Source organism: Gopherus evgoodei, chromosome 1, assembly GCF_007399415.2.
Source record: "Gopherus evgoodei ecotype Sinaloan lineage chromosome 1, rGopEvg1_v1.p, whole genome shotgun sequence".
Lineage (NCBI taxonomy): Eukaryota > Metazoa > Chordata > Testudines > Testudinidae > Gopherus > Gopherus evgoodei.
The window spans coordinates 217,378,940-217,401,129 of record NC_044322.1 but is presented as its reverse complement, the minus strand read 5'-3'; the positions used below and the strand labels follow the sequence as shown (position 1 = coordinate 217,401,129).

Sequence of the window (22,190 nt, the reverse complement as noted above, 5' to 3'; positions counted from 1 at the left end):
GTGCATATCTCTCTATCAGTGTTATAGAGGGTGAACAATGTATGGGTTTATCCTGCATAAGCTTTATACAGGGTAAAACGGATTTATTTGGGTTTAGACCCCATAGGGAGTTGGGCATCTGGGTGTTAAAGACAAGAACACTTCTGTGAGCTGCTTTCAGGTAAACCTGCAACTTTTGGGGCAAGTAATTCAGACCCTGGGTCTTTGTTGGAGCAGATGGGAGTGACTAGCTCAGCAAGACAGGGTTCTGGAGTCCCGAGCTGGCAGGAAAGCAGGGATAGAAGTAGTCTTGGAACATAGGGAGGCTGCTCCCAAGGGGGGTTCTGTGATCCAACCCGTCACATCAACAATAGAGAGATTATAGCCAAAACAACTGCCAGTTTCCCAGTCTAGGACCCCAGAGCTGTACTGTCCTGCCCTGGTTAAAACCCCTACCAGTATGAATTTATTATCAGTTTTTCTCTCTCTCAATGTGCAGAGGAAATGCAACAGCCTTTTCTCCTTAAGCTAAGATTTCCAAGCACTTCATTCCAACTCACTCATTTAGATAAAGAAAAAACAAGTTTACTAACTACAAAAGATAGATTTTAAGTGATCATACGTGATAACAAAGAGATCAAATCAGATTACCTATCAAATAAACAAAAATACAAATTAAGCTTAACCTACTAGAACGGGGTAGGCAATCTATGGCATGCGTGCCAAAGGTGGCACGCAAGCTGATTTTCAGTGGCACTCACACTGCCTGGGTCCTGGCTACCAGTCCCGGGGGCTCTGCATTTTAATTTAATTTTAAATGAAGCTTCTTAAACATTTTTAAAACCTTTTTAACTTTACATACAACAAGAGTTTAGTTATATATTATAGACTTATAGAAAAAGACCTTAAAAATGTTAAAATGTATTACTGGCACACGAAACCTTAAATTAGAGTGAATAAATGAAGACCCCACTGAATCCAATAGCAATGTAAAGCCCTTCCATGGGCCTTGGAAATTAAATTCTCCACCCAAATTTGAGTCTTTGTCTTTGTCTGCCACCTTACCCCATTACCTTGTTCTGATCCAGAATCGTTTCCCCCCTCACTGTCCCCGATGTAATACTGCAGTTTCGTCACTGAATCCTCTGCATAGGAGACAGGAAAGACAACAAATGAGATGTTATCATAATGATAGCAGCTAAACTGACTGTTGGCTGATGCACCCGGTCCTAGAGCAGGATTTATAGCATCCATATATTCCAGGCATAGCTCTTCTACAGTTAAAGTGCAGCTCGTGGAGAAACTACGGTCTAACACAAGTTGTGGCTAAAATTAATATTAACATCATTTTTTTTAAAAAGCTATACAAATTGGTGAAAGAATTTCAAATTTTGTTTTTGCTCCTACTGAGTGAACCTGATAGTGTGAGAGTGAGATTGATAGAAAAAGAGGCTCTCACTCACATGTGCATTATATCAGGAAATTGCATCATTCTGTACTCAAAAGTTGTGCTGTGTGGACCTCAGGTGCTCGTGATCTCCCTGCATTCCACAGAATACAGGCTGTGTTTACTGTTCATATGTCACATTTGAACAGTTTTAGATTTAAGTTTTAACCCTACGTTAATTTCGTGGATAACAATGACGTCTTCAGATTGTAAGAAACACAAGCATGAAGAAAAAAACACAAAGTTTTAAATCAGAATGGAAGGAAGATTTTGATTCACTGTTAAAGATGGCAAACCCCTGGGCCTTATCTGCAGTGCATTGCTTGGTCACTACAAAGCAAGCAACTTGAAAAGTCATTATGAAATGAATCACAATAAATTTTCATCTAAATACCCTTCTGAATCAGAATTAAGGAAAGCAAGATAGCTACATTAAAATACACTTAAACAGTCAACAGACACTACTTTCAGCATTCAGTAAAGAAACTGATACACCAACCAAAGCTAGCTTTGTTATGGCACGGAATAGCACACAGGCTCACTTGTGTGAACCCCTGTATAGTGCAGATGATTGGTTAATGTTTTTGCATAGCTATGTTTCAAGTAAAACAATTGGTTAAGGCATAGATAAGAGAAATCCTTATTTTAACTACATAATGAGGGTCAAAAGACAAGCTTGTTGGAACTTAACTCTAGGCTACAGCTCAAGACCTTTTAACCCTGCAGGACCAGACTGTGCAGAAGCCAGAGCACAGATGCCACGACTCTGACTAGCCATCAGAAGACGTCCGTCTGTTTTATAGGAACTGGAGAGCATACGATGCTTGGTGTGTGTATTCTGTTGATTTGTTGCTAATTGTTAATAAATTATTGTACATGTTTAAGGAATTGACTGTGTTCTGAAACCATCCAGAATGGTGTTAGCGCTGAGCCCACAGAAGGATAAAGTTAGGTCCCTTATGCCCTGAGTACCCATGAGGATGGAGGCAGCCCTATATTATGCCCTGAGTATCCATGAGGATGGTAGGGGCAGAGTTATAAATTGTACAAGTAACACCACTTCTTAAAGCAAAATACTCCTTCTTCCCCTGTCACGAATATATGAGGAAGGGTAGCAACCTTTCTGTATGCAGTAGCATAGAATCTCTCCTTGGCAGCTGTACTGGATTGCCTTATCTGTAAAGGGTTAAGCAGTTCAAATAACCTAGTTGGCACATGACCAGAAGGACCAATAAGGAAAGAAGATACTTTCAAAGCTAGGGGGGAAGGATTTGTTTGTTGTTCTCTCTCCAGACAGAGGAGGAAGACAAGCATGTACAATATCACCTAAAAAATATACCTGGAATAATCCATCTAAAACCACAGAAACTGTGAGGAAGGCAAGGAGATGTGTTAGGTTATTTCTTGCTTTGGCTTGTGAATTTCACTATGCTACAGAGGTAGTTTCATTCCTATTTTTGTAACTGGGAAGCTGAGCCCAGAGGGGAATCCTCTGTGTGTTAAAGTTACCCTCCACCCTGATTTTGCAGGTGTGATTCTTTTACTTTTTCTTTACAATAAAAGTTCTTCTTTTAAGAATCTGATTGATTTCAAGATCCTAAAGACAAAGGATCTGGTTGAACTCATGTTGGTAAAAGTCAACTGGTTGGTATTTTAGTCTCAAACCTCCCCAGGAAAGGGGGTAAAGGTCTTGGGGGGATATAGTGGTGGGATAGGGATTCCGAGTGATCCTTCCCTGAATTTTTGTGTAAATCACTTGGTGGTGGCAGCAATATTCTGTCCAAAGACAAGGAAACAAATGTGTGCCTTGGAGAAGTTTTAACCTAAAGTGGTAGAATATAAGCTTAGGGGGTCTTTCATGCAGGTCCCCACATCTGTACCCCAGAGTTCAGAGTTGGGGGTGAACCCTGACACCCCCACCTTGTTGAAAGATTAGGCCCCTCGCCTCCCAGGATGACAGCCTGTGACCAACTGGATGCCCTTACCATGCTCAAAAGAGCCTCACAATGTCCTAAACTGAGAGTAGCATGTTCCCAACTGATTGATATTGAGTCAAAATGGTATAAAGGGCCATGACTCAAAGTTACCCACATCTCCTGAGCTGAACTCTGACCCTAGGACAGGAGGGAGCCAACTGAGCAGATCAGAGGCTGTAGTGGGAGGGGGGCACAGAACATCCCCTGCTCCAGCAGTTTTCAAATCATAGAAGATTAGGGTTGGAAGAGATCTCAGAAGGTCATCTGGTCCAACCCTCTGCTCAAAGCAGGACCAATCCCTAGACACATTTTTACCCCAGTTCCCTAAATGGCCCCCTCAAGGACTGAACTCACAGTCCAGTTCAGGCCAATGCTCAAACCACTGAGCTATCCCTCCCCCCAGTGATAGTATAGCTTGTGCCCAGAGACAGTCACTTTGCTGACCCACAGTTAGTTACACTCCAAGGCTACAAGATGGGCAGATGAGACTGGCTGTCCTGAGAATGGGGTCTAGTAGAGTCTGCTGGGGGGGAGGCTCACCTGACCAGATGTGGATTACTGTTTTGTGGGGCCCTGAGCCAGAGCAAGTGGGAGCCCCTCTCCACTCTTTCTCTCAATAGTCCCCTGCCCCAGCGCTCCTTCCGAGAAGCAGGGTCAGGTTGTGGGGGCTTCCCCCTCTCCCTGGCAGGAGTGCAGGGCAGGCATACAGGGTGAGGCCTGCCCCGCACCCTGATCCCACTCCCGGACAGGAGAGGCAGTCTGAGCAGGTCGGGGTGTGGGAGCACTGATTTTTCCAGGGCCCCCCAATTGGCTGGGAACCCTGGACACAGGCCCCATTGGTCCAGTGAATAATCCATCACTGCACCTACATGAGTTCAGTAACTGGTCTTTCCACAAGCCCAATGCCCACAGCTGTCCAGGGTTCACAAAGTTGGTGGCTGAGGATATCTATCTGTGGGTCATGGCCTCAAGATGGAAAGCTCAGTAGGAATGAGAAACACATACCTGAGTGACCCAATATCTGCTTCTCTCCCATCAGGTTATAATCAATCTCCTCATACACGGGATCTGAGGGTCTTGTGGCACCTGAAAAAAAAGGACAATGTTTGCATAGGGTCATAGAAACTATAGATAGGAAACCCTATTAGATCATCCAGACCTGTGCTCTGGGGCCAGTACAGGACCAGTCTCTACAGCACATTCCCAATACTCAGTCCAGCCTACATTTGAATGTGCCAGGTGACAGAGACCACGTCCCTTTCCACAACAACTCTTTGATGATGGTTCCCATGGGCTAGTTCCCTGTCACAAATCTCTCCTCATATTTAGCCTAAAAATTCCCACTATACATTAATCTCATTAAGCTTTGTTATTCTCCCTGGTATCACCCCAAATAATTCCTCTCCCAAACTGATGTTCACAGCTATGAGCAAAACAGCACTTACATATAGATATATTTATAGACTTAGTACTTCCACATATGCTGCCTAGGGACTGTGTAGGTATTAACTAGCGGATGTTTTTGCGCTTTTTAAAAAATGAAAAGTACCAAATATTGGAATTGTCTTTGATTTTTTGGCAATTATCACCCAATCTCTGTTCCAGAATTTCTTCCCTCCTACTGAGTCTCTCTGTTCAGTGCCCTCCCTCACATGCACTTCCTTGTACTCTCCCCTAACGTGATCTCTATTTTTTGCTAATATTTACCATCGCTCTAATCCTCTATTTATTATTTCTCTGTCACCACTGCTCTCAAATTCACCCAGGTTAGTGTCATCTGAAAGTGTTGTGGCTCTCCTGGTTATTTCTACAGCCAGGTCATCAATGACAATATTAAATAAGACAAGACTTAGCATAGACCTGAGGCCCCCTCACAGCTCTGCCAGTGCCCACAGCTCTCCACAGCCACAGCTCCCCCTGCTATTGCAGAGACATTTCAGACAGTGACACTAATCAGGACCCACCTCTGTGCTGTGCCCTGGCCCTCTGCACCTGCACAACCAGAATGATTAACAGCAGACAGAGAAGGACTCCCAGGATAATGCAGATGACAACAGGCACCGTGACTCTCCCACTGTCCGTCAGAGGGAGGCGTGGGGTAGCTGGATGGAAATGAACATGCAACAGGGAGAGATTAATCTATAAGAGTCAGGGGGCCCAAGAGGAGCTCACCAGTGTCTGACTGAACCACTTAGGAAGCAGGGTAATGGGCTGGGACACGGTCTGTGCACCATGGGGGCAGCTCACAGGCTGCTGTTTAAATCATGGCCCTGGTAGCTAGAACCAATAGACAGGAATTGTCCTGCTCAACATTGCCTGCAGCTCCCACCCGGGTGTCAATCACCCTTAGATTTCACACTCATTATCCCAGGCTGGAGGTTCTAACTCATCCCCCTGTTAGCCTGGCACTAGGTAAATTTAACCCTTGATTGGAAGAGAATGTCTTACCTGTTGTAGCTGGTGAAGCTGTTGTTTCTGTCACACCTGCAAGGGGAAAAAGAAGGAGAACTGGAGTGTGGAGTGAGGGGATGGTGACATGCTATTACATGATTGTTCCTCTGAGTCCCCATGCGCCTCTGCACATCACCTACGTTTCACCCATGATATCTTCCTCAGAGCAGCACAGGCTTAGTGGCTTAGCCTGTGCTGGATAAAGGAAGTGACATGGTCTGATGCCATAGCACATTAGAATACAAGAAGTCCCAAGACATCCCATCCATTAAGGAAAAAGGAGGCCTAGTCTGTGGGCAGGAATGGAGACCCAGCTGCTGTGACATTTGCTCCCCCTTAAAAATTATATAATAAAGCTGAAACATCTCCTGTCACTCACCCGAGCAATTCACAGCAGCATCTTCCTTATGATCACAGTTACTCTCACCCCATGGCATGGCAGGACAGTCCCAGAGAGATGACTCTGTTCCTCTGCAGTTCACCTTCTCCACCCAGATGGGACCAGTCCCCTTGCCAAATGCAGCCTCGCCTGGGGCAGATACAGCAGATCCACAGCCCAGTTGTTTACACACAACGTTAGCATCTGCCATGTCCCAGAAGTCATCACAAACTGTTCCCCAGGAACCACGGTACCAAACCTCCACTCTGCCCGAGCATCTGTTTCCTCCCATGATGCGTAACTTCTCCTGGCCTGGAAATGCAGAAACCTCACGTGTTACTGGGACAGCTGGGAATGTCCTTAGAGACTGAGGAGGAGACACAGAGAGGCAGAGATACCTGTGCAGCTCGTAGAGTTCAGGCATTCAGCAAATGGATTCTGAGATGGTTTCCTTCTCCTACCTGTGGAAATAAAATGCTGGGGTGAATGGACTGTGTGCATGTGTGCTGCAGCACTTTATAAATTGGCCAAAACTAAAATCTGGTAATTTCGATAATTAGCTCTTCCAGTGTTTCTCTAGATTTTGAAGGCTTTGATCAGTTCCCAGCTGGCACGCATGTGTCTTTATGTAACTGGCAGGACAGTGTATCTAAGAGTTTGTCTACACTTGAAATGCTACAGTGGTGCAACTGCACCACTTCAGGTAATAACAAAATGTTTTTTAAGTACATCTGAAGCAGGAAGCCCGCTAAACAACCAGTGGGGCCCCTGGACGATCGAGATACAAAAGGAGCACTTAAAGACGATAAAGTCATTGCAATGAATTCTTTGCTTCTGTCTTCACGGATGAGGATGTTAGGGAGATTTCCCAACCTGAGCCGTCCTTTGTGGATGACAAATCAGAGGAATTGTCACAGACTGAAGTATCACTAGAGGAGGTTTTGAAATTAATTGATAAACTTAACAGTAAAAAGTCATCGGGACCAGATGGCATTCACCCAAGAGTTCTGAAAGAACTCAAATGTGAAATTGTGGAACTATTAACTATGGTTTGTAACCTGTCCTTTAAGTCAGCTTCTGTACCCGATGACTGGAAGATAGCTAATGTAACACTAATATTTAAAAAGGGCTCTACAGGTGATCCCAGCAATTACAGACCGGTAAGTCTAATGTCAGTACTGGAAAATTAGTTGAAACAATAGTAAAGAATAAAATTGTCAGACACATAGAAGAACATAAATTGTTGGGAAAAGTCAACATGGTTTCTGTAAAGAGAAATTGTGTCTTACTAAACTTATTAAAGTTCTTTGAAGGGGTCAACAAACATGTGGACAAGGGGGATCCAGTGGACATATTGTACTTAGATGTCCAGAAAGCCTTTGACAAGGTCCCTCACCAAAGACTCTTACGTAAATTAAGTTGTCATGGGATAAGAGGAAAGATCCTTTCATGGATTGAGAACTGGTTAAAAGACAGGGAACAAAGGGTAGGAATAAATGGTAAATTTTCAGAATGGAGAGAGATAACTAGTGGTGTTCCCCAAGGATCAGTCCTAGTACCAATCCTATTCAATGTATTCATAAATGATCTGGAGAAAGGGGTAAACAGTGAGGTGGCAAAGTTTGCAGATGATACTAAACTGCTCAAGATAGTTAAGACCAAAACAGACTGTGAAGAACTTCAAAAAGATCTCAAAAAACAAAGTGATTGGGCAACAAAATGGCATATGAAATTTAATGTGGATAAATGTAAAGTAATGCACATCGGAAAAAATAACCCCAACTGTACATACAATATGATGAGGGCTAATTTAGCTACAACTAATCAGGAAAGAGATCTTGGAGTCATGGTGGATAGTTCTCTGAAGACGTCCACGCAGTGTGCAGCAGCAGTCAAAAAAGCAAACAGGATGTTAGGAATCATTTAGAAAGGGGATAGAGAATAAGACAGGGAATATCTTATTGCCCTTATATAAATCCATAGTACGCCCACATCTTGAATACTGCATACAGATGTGGTCTCCTTATCTCAAAAAAGATATACTGCACTAGAAAAGGTTCAGAAAAGGGCAACTAAAATGAGTACAGGTTGGGAATGGGTCCCATATGAGGAGAGATTAAAGAGGCTAGGACTTTTCAGCTTGGAAAAGAGGAGACTGGGGGGGATATGATAGAGGTATATAAAACCATGAGTGATGTGGAGAAAGTGAATAAGGAAAAGTTATGTACTTGTTCCCATAATATAAGAACTAGGGGCCACCAAATGAAATTAATGGGCAGCAGGTTTAAAACAAATAAAAGGGAGTTCTTCACACAGCACACAGTCAACCTGTGGCCCTCCTTGCCTTAGGAGGTTGTGAAGGCTAGGACTATAACAAGGTTAAAAGAGAACTGGATAAATTCATGGAGATGAAGTCCATTAATGGTTATTAGCCAGGATGGGTAAGGAATGGTGTCCCTAGCTTCTGTTTGTCAGAGAGTGGAGCTGGATGGCAGGAAAGAGATCACTTGATCATTGCCTGTTAGGTTCATTCCCTCTGCGGGCACCTGGCATTAACCACTATCGGTAGACCTTTGGTCTGACCCAGTATGGCCATTTTTGTGTTCTTATGTTCAGTGTGGACACTATGCTGAAGGGAGGGGTTCTCAGTGTAGATAATCCACATCCCTGACCTAGAGCTGTTTACATGGGATTTAGGTTGGCTTAATGACATCGCTCTACGGTGTGGATTTCCCTGGTGCAAATTAGCAGGGTCGGCATAATTTTGTAGTGTAGACCAGCTTGGAATTTACTCCAGTTCCCCACTCAGACAACATCATTGAATCCCCTGAAAGGTGAATGGAATATAAACAGACATATGAATTGAAATGCACCCTCACCCTGCAGGAACCAACAGAAGAGGATTGTTAATATTAAGAATAGCCTATATAGGAGTTACAGGTCTGTACCTTCCCACACTGAGAGGCAGTGTATTGATACTGGTTATAGCACTAGATTAGGACTTAGAAGACCTGTCTTCTATCTTTGCCCCTGCCCTCAATCTGCTGTGTGACCTTGGGCAAGTTACTTCATCTCCATGTCCCTCTGCATCTCCTCCCACCTGCCTTGTCTGTCTCGGCTGTAAACTTCTTATGGCAGTGCCTTTCTCAGTCTGTGTTTTTACAATGCCCGGTGCATTGAGGCCTTGGGGACTTTAGGTGTTACAGTAATGTAAATAATGCTTCAGACACGGACCTGTCGAGGGACTTCACAGCCCAGACCTCTGATCATTATTCCCAGGAAGATTTTTAACCATAAAACCACTCTACTACTGTTCTTCAGTCTACTCCTGAGGGAATTCTGAACCAAAATATTAAAAATTCTGTGCACAATATTTTAAAATTCTGCAAAATTTTATTTTTCAAAATAACACTATATAATCATGCCAGTTTCAATTATTTTGGTAATTTATTTCAAAATATCTGTCAGCAAGTATGTTTGTAACAATACAGACACACAAATATTCCCCCAGGAGCAGTGAGTTAAAGAAACCCCTATGACAACCCAGTTTCTGTTTCTCTGCCCCCTCGCCGCCCCCTAGACATTAGCTGGGAGGTTAGACATCCACAACCTCTCTCCCCCGGGCCAGCCACAGCCTTCCCCCAGCCAGTACACCCAAACCCCTTCCCACTCAGAGCCCAGCCGCAGGGGTCTCCTGGCCCAGATACCCAGACCTTCTCCCTCCCCAAGCCCAGCTTCGGTGGCCCCCCTTGCCAAGATACATGCTCTCTCCCCCCAGAGCTCAGCCATGCCCCCACACAGCCCAGACACCTGCTCCTCCCTACCCCTCAAAGCCAGGGATCCAAAGGGAGAAAGAGCCTGATGCTCAGTCCCAGGATTGTGTGGAGTTTCCTGTGTGCTGACGTCTTCTTCCCTCAGAATGTGCTGGGAACTGCAGTTCCTGGGAACCCTCTAGCTCCCTTCCCCTCCCCCCAGTAGTGTCTTCTATGTGCGAGCTGGGCTTTGCTGTGTCCAGTGGTCTCTAGTGGTGGCCAGCAGCACTGCAACCCATTTCTGTGGGGGGAAAGCCAATGCTGTATGCATAACGTTCATTTCTGCAAAATTCTGCATTGCGCCGTGGTGCAGAATTCCCCTAGGAGTATTTAGTGGATAACATTTACTGGATCTCACTAGGGGATGGATCCAATACCCATGGAAGTCAACAGGTGAAAAAGGTGGTCTTGAGGTTAAGACATTGGCCTAGATTTGCAAGTGATTTGCCGTCAGTGCCTTGTTATACTACAGACTCCTTGAGACAGTTTTTATGTCTGGTCTCTATCTATAAAATGGGGTCAATAATGCTTTCCGGAAAGCAGTGTTCTTGTATGGGTGACACTTGAGTTTGCCACAGCAGACAGCAAGATTCTGATCCCAGTTTTTGCAGCTCTGAAGTGGAGTATGAAACACTGCCTACTCACTTTGGCAGTGAAGGGCTTTATTTGTTAATAGTGTTTACGTACCTACACGAGAAGATTTCTGAGAGCAGATAGCTTTTTTATATAGTACACAAAAGCCTAACACGATCCAGCGGCTGCAAGGGGAAGCTGGACAAATTCAGAACAGTTTTTTTAACAGTCACCATAATTAACCATTGAAACATTTTACCACAGGTTGTGGTGGATTCTCCATTACTTGAAGTCTTTAATTCAGGATGAGAGGTTTTTCTAAAAGACATGCTGTAGCTAAACCAGAATGTATAGGCTAGATGCAGAAATTACTGGTTAATTCTCTATGGCCTGCCAGATTCAATTATTTTAGCAGGCTCTTCGGACCTTAAAATCTACAATTTGATTACTTCACTGGGTGTTGGATTAGGTCACAACTGATCATTCTGCGTAATGTGAATTTTTTAATAATTGATTTCCATGTTTGTTATTAACAGACTACATTCCTATCTCTATAACCTCAGAAACTGAAAACAAGTTTGTGCCATTGCTGAGTATGTTAAAAGAATATAACTATGTATTTCATAAAATATAGTGAAAATATAAAATACCATAATTATATCAAAACCTGTCAGTAAGTTAGACTTGTGGTTTGAGTGTTTATATAGTACAAATAGTTTACTATTTACCTTCACAAGAGATGTGGGTTTCTTGTCCTCTGTTACATGACTGCTGATTCCATGGATCTGATGGGCATTCCCACAGGGAACTGTGCTGCTTATCGCACCGAATACCATCCACCCAAGTCGGGCCAGAGCCTATTCCATATGTAAAGTCTTTTTCAAGAATCCCACTGTCTCCACAGTCCAAATGTTTGCATATAAGTGCCCTGGTGGCTGCATCCATAGGACTGTGGCAAACACTGCCCCATGTCCCATTGTAGAAAACTTCCAGCAGCCCAGCACAGTCACTGTTGCTCACCAGCCTCAGATCTGTGAACTCTAGAAGGAAATGCAGAAGTTGGCTGTGACATTTTCGGATTCTGAAACACAATGTGGTTTCAAGGCTGAATCCCTGAGATTGCTACCAAACCTGCATATTCTTCTTCTACAGAAGCAAGATAAATTTCACGAGTCAGAGAGACTTTTCTGGAGACCAGTGACAGACATATTAACAATGGAATTGTTATTTAAAATACACCATTCACCAACAGTTACACACAGTGTTACCCAAGATCCAGAATTTAATACATGTTCTAAAGCTAAGGTAATAATGCAATATTTCCAGTACCCCTTGATATTAACTGTTGTCAGTATAGACTTTTTAATGGTGACCATTTCAGGTGGATAGATCAGGAAGAAAGACAGACAGAGAAAAGGAAAGAGAGATAAACTTTCTGTTCTCCTCATCTCTCTCCTCAAACCCCCATATACTTCATTAAATCCCCTGGTAACGAAACTCCTGAGATCATTCACAGAACAGACCTGAGCAGAGAACTCCTGCGTCCTCTTTATGTCTGCAGTTGTGCTGGTCCCAGCCCCTGGAAGGACAGTCCCAGAGATCAGATTCATTCCCAGAGCAGTTCACATCATCCAGCCAGATCTGCCCAGATCCTTGCCCATAATGAGCAGAGACAGTTGCATCGATGGCGTGTCCACATCCCAGTTGATTGCAAACAACACTGGAGTCTGGAAGGTCCCAGGAATCATCACAGACTGTTCCCCAAGTGCCATTGTAATAAATCTCCACTCTCCCGGCACAGCGACCTGGCCCATTCGCCAGCCTGATCTGCCTGCTCCCTACAAGGATGAATCCCAATGGGTAATATGTAATATAATGATAACTGAACAGCTTCCACACAAATCATTGACACTGCTCCAATAGATGAAATAGTCAAATGCTTTTAAAAGTCTATCTTTAACAAGAAACATAAAGAGAAGTCTGCAGAGTTAGAAAGTGATTAAGGCATGGAAAAGAGATCTTAAAAGTGCAGAAGGGAATAAGGTTTAATCCCGAATGCTTTCTCCTAGGAGAAAGAACTAGCTGAGAGTTTGTGGATTTGCAGAATCAGTTGTGCCTTTAAAACACACATCTTTTCAAACATGTATTTGAAAATAAGCTTAGAGGGCATTCGAGGAATTATTAGCTCACAAGTTTCCTTAAGTACTAATAATTATGTTTGTAAATGCTGAAGAATTAGGAGGTAATAGCAGATTAGAGGAAAGCAAATATGGCACCAATTTATTTTAACAATTATGTAAGAAAGACAAGTGATCTGATTACTACAGTCCTGTAATTTGTATTCCTATCCTGAATCCAATGTAACCATAAGCCATTTACAGCTGAACTTTATGAAGAAACAAGTCATGCTAAGTACCTTATACTGCTTTTTAATAGCTATCACATCAATGGATGATAAGAATACAATTGATGTAATAATTCTTCATTTTAGTAAAGCATATGATAAAGTTTCTCACAAAATCAAGCTTTCAGCATTCAGCATTCTGACTTAGATATGATTTTGGCTAGGATGTGATCGCTGCAGGGCTGAAAACAAAATGCAATGATAAAATGGCACTGTGTTATGTATAATGAAAGTCTCAGATTATACAAAACCGAGAGAGACTGTGAACACTGAAAAGTGGCAAATCATAAGCAAAAATATAAAGCCCCATTCTATACTATTAACTTTTAAGTATAAACCCACACTAAAGTCAAAGGGGAATTGTGCTTATATCCTGATGACACTATATGGCAGGGGTGGCCAAACTGTGACTCACAAGACAAATGAAGCTCTTTTACTCTTAAATTATGGCTCACAAGCCCCTTCTACCCTCCCTTCTCTGCCTACCAGACCAAGCGGGGCGGGGAGCTCAGGACCTCTGCCTTGCAGTGCAGTGGTGGGGTAGGAGCTTCTGTCCAGCAGGGAGACGGGTCTCGGGACCTCAGCCTTGTGGGGTGCACCTGCCAAGGCTCAGAGCTTCTGCAGCAGTGGGACTGAAGTCGCAAGCCCTGGCTCCCGACAGGTGCGCTCTGGCTCTCGAACTTCTGAAGCCCATCGTACAGTGGCTTAGTGGGCCAGTATGTTTAGCCACCCTTGCTATATGGCCCTTGGATAAGGAAATCAAAATGAGATTCAGTTCAGGAAAATGGAAGTGAATATGTTTGAGGAAAAATATTATGAAGCACGTATTATCACTGGGATCAGCTGAGAAGGAGCAAAAGTGAAAGAGAACTAGTGGCAAGAAAGGAAAATAGAAAAGATATGAGTCTGCAATCATAGGCAGCAAGTATCAAAGGCAGGGGGAGGCTGTGCCTCCCCAAACAGTCTAGCGTGGTTCTGCCCACACTCCACCTCCAGGCCAGACTCCCTCCTGCGGTTCGCAGTGCTCTGCCCTGGCTGTCCCAAGCTGGCTGGCTGGTGCTGGGGCCGCACTGCCCAGTGCACTGGGGCTGAGGGCGCTGCAGCCACACAGCCTGGCACTATGGGACTGGCTGCCTGGAGGTGCTGCAGCCACACCACTTGGCTGTCTGGAGCACTGAGGCTGCAACCTTGCCCCTCCGCTCCCTGGCCCTAGGGCTGGAGGTCATGGAGGGATGCTCTGGGCTCCTAGGGGTGATGGGGTAGAAGAGAAGAGGCAGGGCCTTAGGCACAAGGGGAGGGAGAAAGGGGCTTTGGGCACAATGGGAGAGGCTGGGGGCTAGCCTCTCCCCAACGGCCAGATCACCAGCCACCCATGTGTGCAATGTGATATAACCGCAAGAAAGTAAGCTGTCTACTCTTGGCTGCATGCATAGAGGCATCATATCAGAGAGCCAGGAGAGGAGAGTTGTTCCCAGTATGGTTCTGAGAAGAACTAGTTGAATTTTTCAGACAGAAACATTTTCCATTGGAAAATGATGATTTGACAAAATTGCAACAATTGTATTGATTTTTTTCGGTTTTAAATCAAAATTATCAAAATCTATTGTTTTGATAATGCTGAAATGATTCATTTATGCTTTATCATTTCTACTTTTATGTTCCATTATGTAATATTACAATTATAATAAACATAAAAGTCAAGACAATGGGGTCAAAACAGAATGTTTTAATTTTTCTGAAACAAAATTTTGGAATTTTTGCTTGTATGAAATTTCAAATTTTAATTTTAATTTGGAGGGAAAAAATCAAAATTTCCCAGTTTCCTGTGGAATGGGATTTCTGGTTTCTGACTCACTTGAGTTCTGAGAAGCACACCCGTGAACACCCCTGCCTGATGCTACTCCCTTGACACCATGAGGGGAAAATATGAAATCTGTTTAATCTACTTTGGGACAGCAAATACCATTATGAATTAACCATAAATGGAAGTTATTATGTGGTGTCATAAAATATTGGGGATGGAAGGAACCTCAGGAGATCATCTAGTCTAACGCCTTGCTCAAAGCAAGACCAATCCTCAGACAGATTTTTACCTCAGTTCCCTAAGTGGCCCCCTCAAGCCTAGGCTTAGCAAGGCAATACTCAAATCACTGAGCTATCCCTCCTTCTCTTGCCCTGTAATTACAGGGCAGAATTAAAGTTATCTATTTCCAGGGATCTACTGCCACTCAGGACAGGGCTTTCATCGGTGGGCTATGAGACATCCCGATGTGGGTCTCTCTCTCATTGACATTGTTCCACTTTAATTAAATAAATATAAATGGGCTGAGAAAGACTCATTCTATTGCCTAGCATGCTCATCCTAGAGGCAGGTGGTCTCTGTTCAAATCCCTCCTCCTCATCAGGGAAAGAGGGGACTTGAACTGGGGATTTCCCACATCCTAGGTGAGTGTGTTAACTATTGGGATAAAAGTGGCACTCTGCTTTTCTGTTTCCTTCCTCCTCACGCTCCCTTTTGCTGTTCATTGAGTTAGGTGTCCTCTGAGCATGTCTACCAGATCGGACTCTGGACCAGAATTAGGCACAGAAATGCCTCTCTTCCCCCAGTTCCTGGAGCACAATCTGAGACTGGTGCCTCCCTGCAGCTCAGACTTAGGGTACATCCACACTGGAATAAAAGATTTGTGACATGGCTGCAGCTGGCCTGGGTCAGCTGACTCAGGCTCATGGGGCTCAGGCTTCAGGGCTAAAAATTCCTGTGTAGACCTTTGGGCTTGGCTTGAGGCCCAGGCTCTGGTATCCTTGCAACACCTGACCTGGACCAATCACAGATGTTTAATTGCTGTGTAGGTGCCTGTCTCTGTGGGAGGGATAGAGTTTAGGACACACCCCTCTCACTAGCTTCTCCCATTGATTAGTTTACAAGGCTCCCTGCCTAGTGAGCTGGCTTTTGTGAGTCCCATTCTAAGGCGTCTATCTCATTCCCGCTCACTGTATAGGGTGCCTAACTCAGATGTTGTAAATCACGTCATTCTTGTGATTTTCTAAGCTCTTAAAAGATATGTTTTGCAATGCCTATTTCCCTTTGTGGGTCCGGGCTTTAGTGATCTTTCTTTGAGCTCTCACATTTCTATTGTTTGCAACAGGTCTTGACTATTCAGCAGAGGGAATCTCCTGTGGCTACAGCACTGCCTTTTCTTTGTCCCATGAAACTCTATTCAGCTTTGGATAAGATATACAGTGTTCAAATTGCCATTTCCCTTCTCTCATTTGAGTTCCTCAGGAAAATGTTGGCAGCCTGTCAAAATCACTGACCCTTCCCATGTCAGGCTAACACTAACATCAAAAGCAGCAAAGAGTCCTGTGGCACCTTATAGACTAACAGACGTTTTGGAGCACGAGCTTTCGTGGGTGAATACCCACTTCGTCAGATGCATCTAGTGGAAATTTCCAGGGGCAGGTAGATATATGCAGGCAAGCCATAATATGAACCTCAAATCCATGTCTGTTTGAGATCTCACACAAGCCTGCATATATATACCTGCCCCAGGAAATTTCCACTACATGCATCTGACGAAGTGGGTATTCATCCTTCGAAAGCTCGTGCTCCAAAATGTCTGTTAGTCAATAAGGTGCCACAGGACTCTTTGCTGCTTTTACAGATCCAGATTAACACGGCTACCCCTCTAATAACTAACATCAAAGCAACACTAGCAGCATTCACTGTACTGTGACCAGCATAGAGTTACCAGAGCAGCTGTAGAAGGGGAAGAGAGTAGGACTGGATTCCTGCCCACTCCTCTGTAAATCCCCGAACCCAGCACTTGGCCTCAGTGGCTCATTTACCACCACACCCCAAACTCTGAGGGCAGAACATGGGACTAGAAGCCCAAGAACCTGGCTATGGACTAAAAGAGACACAGAGTGGATTTCCCCCAGCCATCCTGCTTGCTCAGCACTGGTCCAACAGAAAAATCACACAAACTGGGGTAATATATGGAATGGGAGTTCCCCCAATTTTGGAGGTGAGGGAGAGAGAGCCAGATAGGGCTGGATTTCCCCACAACCATCATGCAGACCCAGCAACCCATCCCTACTCTTGGATAACAGCCTTCTCCTGCTGCTACCTAATATTGTTAGTTCTGCAGGTTAAATAGTAGCAGCAATCTGGGCTCCAGTTCCAAAGGTATGAAGTAGGGGTCAAACCCCACTGAGGAGTCACAGGGGGAGGTGAGTGGTAGGGTGCATATAATAGAATTTGGTTTTACCTTTCTCTTTTTCATAGGAAATTTCACATAAAACTACATTTAAAAAAACATTATTTGGGTTGCAGATTCAAGTTGTCAAAAGTTAGGATATAGATTTACGTTTGCTAATTCAACCTTAATATGGGCTCTTTGTGCGTGTGTATTATGATACAGATGTGGAGTATGTGATCACATACTATCCTTTTCACAGACCTTCTGCCTCATTCAGTGCACAGGCTGGATTGTGCAGAATTGCTGATTTGCTGATTTGCATCTGCACTTGATTGCTAATGTAGTTATACTCGTTTCTGCATGTAAAACACATACTTTGACTGGAGATGGTCCATAATATGAACCTCAAATCCATGTCTGTTTGAGATCTCACACAAGGTAGGGTGGAGGAAGGCCCCGGGGTGGGTCATATTCCTATTGGACAAGGGTACGCTGTTTGTAAAATGTTTACAGTAAGTCACCTGAGCAAACGACACCGACATCCTCAGTAATTCCTGCCTGGGCTGTCTCAAATACGGAGATGTTGCAGAGAGTCAGACGAGTCTCATTTCCTGCACACTGGACACTTCTCAGCTCCACAGGGCCCGTTCCTCGCCCAGACTTGGGGGGGTTATAAGCTTTCTCAGCAACTCCGCACTGGAGCTGCCTGCACACCACACTGGCATCGTTCATGTCCCACTGGTCATCCAGCACTCTGCCCCACACACCATGGAGGGAAATCTCAACTCTCCCATCGCACCGGCTCTCTCCACTCAGCAGTCTGAGTGATTCCGAATGACCTGGGCTCAGGAGAGATGGGTAATAGACTGTGCTCGTTAGGAACAATACAAATTATAGTAGCTCAGTGAATTAAATGACCCATATTCAAATCATTGCATTGATACAGGCATCTGCATGTGTCACAAGGAGGTAGTGATCATGTATGGCAGTGGTGTGTGAGACACAGAGATCCCTTGGCAAAGGCTCCCCAGTCCTTTGAAATTCTGTCCTCAGACCTGACAAACTCACTATACCGAACATACATCCTGTAGGGAATTTATCCATAAGGGGTAACAGCTAAATATCTACAGAAAGCTCGTAACTTATCATGACTCAGAACCATTATGAGATGTATGTGCAGGTAACATTTAAGAAATCATGGAAGTTATATTGAATGTAGACTTTACAGACTGTCAGTAAAAGTTAGTCACCATAGCTAACAGGTCTCAGTGACAGCCCATTCAAGCAGGCAGGAGCTGTCACCCCTCCCTGGTTAGCCGGTGAGGTAATGCAAGGCTCAATTGCTCCATTGCCAGACTATCAATGGAAAACTATCAGAGACAACTGCAAACAATCAAAACCAATACAGAGGTAAAAAAAAGGAACAATACAACAGCAGGGAATCATCCTGCCTATCAATACAGACAAAAGACTGGTTCAGTATAACACAGAGTGGGAGAGGCATTCTGGATCCTGTCACTGAGGAGATACTTTTTGGAGCAGGGGTGTGTTTGTTCAAGTTTGGATCCTGATTCCTGTGAAGCCAGATAGCACTGCAACAGACTTAACTTTTCCGGAAAACCTATTTTTTAGATAGGAAAGGTAACTGTTGATAAGTGTAGGCCTTAGGTTGTGTTTTATGATTTTGTTTTCTATTGTAACCATTTGTTTTCATCACTCTCTCTTGTTTTTAGTGAAATTTCTTTCTTAAATACATTTTCTCCTGTTTTATTATAAGTGCTTACAAGTGCTGTGTGTTATACAGGAGTTTACATTAAAACCAGTAACCTGGGACACATTGCACTTTTGGGGAATCTGGGACTTCTATGAGTAGTCAGTGTCAGGGGCTGGATATCCCAGGGGAATGATTCAAAGGGACTTGGAGACTAGGATGCATCTCTTGTTAATCTGCAAGGCAAAGACATGGCTGACATAGCCTAGAAGACAGTGTTTGAGTGACTAACAGGCTGGTGTTAGGGATCTAACACCCATCCACCATGGGCAAGGCAACCTCTTGCTAGAGGCAAGAGGCCACTAGGTGCCCTGGGTTCCTCGACAATCCTCACAGTTTAAGCAGAGTGCGCCCACAGTATGCCCACAATGCACAACAATACAGCTATTCTCTCTTGTAGACTATGGGGAGAAAAGTACAACTTAGAACAGCCCTGAATCTGCTCTTAGTTACACCAGGGTCTGGGCAAGGCCCTACATGGCACCAGAATAAAGAATGTAAATGTGGCTTAAATCTGCCTTCCCTGCCACCAAAGTGCAGGAATGGAGTGACTGAGAATCAGGTCTATGGTCTCAGTGAGACTTAAATACCTTGAAGACAGAGAATGGCACCTGAGTAGGTAAATGGGTGTTGTGACTGATCTAAGGGAGTTTGGCCAAGGGACGTTAATGGCTTGTGGTGATTAAGGAAACAACCCAAGGTGCTCTGGAGATCAGTGACCAGTGAGTCTTTATGCCAAAATCTCTAGAAATAGAAGAGAGAGAAAGAGTTGGCGAGAGACACACTCTTAATGATGGGGAAACTCTAGTACATGGTCCCATATAGTTTGTTTTGTTTGTTAGTCTTGATTTTAACACAAAGAAATGAATTAATAGATCCAAAATATGGTGCGGTGGCAGCCACTGCATGCTTACGGTTGGGACTGAGTTTCTTTTATAATTTTGGCCACCCTCCTAACTTATCCTAATAAAGGAGTATTGGCTTCTACGTTGCCCATTCAATCTGTGGTAAAGGACCATTTTCACTGTCTAATTTAAAGAAAACCAGTTGAAGGTGCACCTTAAAGTCCAAAGGGGTTCACCAGTCTAAAAATCATTTAATGTTTCATTGCTTTGTTTCTTGACAGAACAAGAAGCAATGGTCTCAACTTGCAGTGGGAGTGGTTTAGGTTGGATATAAGGAAACACTATTTCACTAGGAGGGTGGTGACGCACTGGAATGGGTTACCTAGGGAGGTAGTGGAATCTCCTTCCTTAGAGGTTTTTAAGACCTGGCTTGACAAAACCCTGGCTGGGAGGATTTAGTTGGTTTTGGTCCTGCTTTTAGCAGGGGATTGGACTAGATGATTCACTCCGCATCACGAAGAGGAGCAGAGTTGAGGCTGGGGGACTGACCTGAAGGCTGGCACCTGGGAGGGAACAGACTGATGGGTGGCTGGGTCGGGACAGAACTATTTTCTGGGCAGGGGACAGGTAGATGAGGGTGAGAGCTCCTGCAGCTGGGGCTGAAATCATCTTACCCAGTACAGTGAGGCAGCCACTGGGGCACTCTCTGTACCAGTCTCGTGAATTCTAGCTCTGTCCTAGCTGCTCCTTTCTGTTGGAGGCCAATGTTCCTATTCTTCTTGTTCAGTCTTAGTATCTTCCATGATAAATAGTCTAGTAGGCAATGTTGCTGAACTTGGCAATACAGAGATTTCTATTTCATTGCATAATCCTTGATCCTAGATCATTCTTCCTCTCCCTGTGCACTGGAGGGCAGTGTTGGACACTGAGCGGCAGGTGTCATTAATCCAGCATTTCTGCTGCACTTACCTGAGCAAATCACACTAGCATCATTGTCGTGTGAGCACTGAGAGGCCCCCAGGGCAGTCACAGGGCAATGGTCCAAATGGGATTCAGTCCCTTTACAGTGAAATGTGTCTGTCCAGACAAAGCCTGTTCCTTTCCCAAAATGCCCTCCTCCTGGAGCTGATACTGCAAACCCACAGTTGAGCTGATGACAGAGAACGTTGGCATCCGATAGATCCCAGTGTGAGTCACAGACAGTTCCCCAGGCATCACGAACCTTGATCTCCACCCTCCCTGAGCACACTGTGCTGCCGTTCACCAGCTGGAACCCTGTGTGCCCTGGGGAGAAGGGAGAAGGAGTTTAAAAAGGGAGACTTGGAGCAATTTTATACTAAATCGCTAAGAATCATAGAATCATAGAATATCAGGCTTAGAAGGGACCTCAGGAGGTCATTTAGTCCAACCTCCTGCTCAAAGCAGGGCCAATCCCCAACTAAATCATCCCAGCCAAGGCTTTGTCAAGCCTGACCTTAAAAACCTCTAAGGAAGGAGATTCCACCACCTCCCTAGGTAACCCATTCCAGTGCTTCACCATCCTCCTAGTGAAAAAGTTTTTCCCAATAGTCAACTTAAACCTCCTCCATTGCAACTTGAGATAATTACTCCTTGTTTTGTCATCTGCAACCACTGAGAAGAGTTTGGAGCCATCCTCTTTGGAACTCCCTTTCAGGTAGTTGAAAGCAGCTATCAAATCCCCCCTCATTTATCTCTTCTGCAGACTAAATTATCCCAATTCCCTCCGCCTCTACTCATAAGTCATGTGCTGCAGTCCCCTAATCATTTTCGTTGCCCTACGTTGGACTTTCTCCAATTTTTCCACATTCTTCTTGTAGCATGGGGCCCAAAACTGGACACAGTACTCCAGATGAGGCCTCACCAATGTCGAATAGAGGGGAATTATCATGTCCCTCGATCTGTTGGCAAGGCCCCTACTGATACAGACCAAAGTGCCGTTAGCCTTCTTGGCACTTGTCCTTGTTGAACCTCATCAGATTTCTTTTGGCCCAATCCTCTAATTTGTCTAGGTCCCTCTGTATCCTATCCCTACCCTCCAGCATATCTCCTCCCAGTTTAGTGTCATCTGCAAACTTGCTGAGGGTGCAGTCCATACCATCCTCTAAATCATTAATGAATATATTGAACAAAACTGGCCCCAGGACCAACCCTTGGGGCATTCGCTTGATACCAGCTGCCAACTAGATATGGAGCCATTGATCACTACCCATTGAGCCTGACAATCTAGCCAGCTTTCTGTACAGGAAGTCAGGGGTGAATGATCCCTTTCTTATTGTTTGAGTTTTACCAGAAGCTGATGGCAACCTATTTTCCCAGCTCCCTACAGATTGACA

General features: G+C 44.3%; 1 protein-coding gene across 4 annotated transcripts in view; it reads right to left on the bottom strand.

Annotated features, from left to right (window-relative positions):
• LOC115636421 (antigen WC1.1-like) overlaps positions 1-22,190 on the bottom strand; it is a 59,937-nt gene that overhangs the window by 7,726 nt on the left and 30,021 nt on the right. For 2 of the 4 annotated variants that reach the window (XM_030536492.1, XM_030536497.1), the window contains exons 5-14: positions 20,806-21,120; positions 17,742-18,059; positions 12,141-12,455; positions 11,346-11,657; positions 6,631-6,693; positions 6,233-6,544; positions 5,851-5,886; positions 5,367-5,504; positions 4,408-4,488; positions 1,053-1,124 (exon numbers count right to left, since the gene is read on the bottom strand). In XM_030536492.1, the coding sequence (XP_030392352.1) occupies positions 1,053-1,124; positions 4,408-4,488; positions 5,367-5,504; positions 5,851-5,886; positions 6,233-6,544; positions 6,631-6,693; positions 11,346-11,657; positions 12,141-12,455; positions 17,742-18,059; positions 20,806-21,120 (1,962 nt within the window). The remainder of the gene's footprint in view (positions 1-1,052; positions 1,125-4,407; positions 4,489-5,366; positions 5,505-5,850; positions 5,887-6,232; positions 6,545-6,630; positions 6,694-11,345; positions 11,658-12,140; positions 12,456-17,741; positions 18,060-20,805; positions 21,121-22,190) is intronic. The other 2 variants (XM_030536505.1, XM_030536512.1) reach the window with 2 other exon arrangements.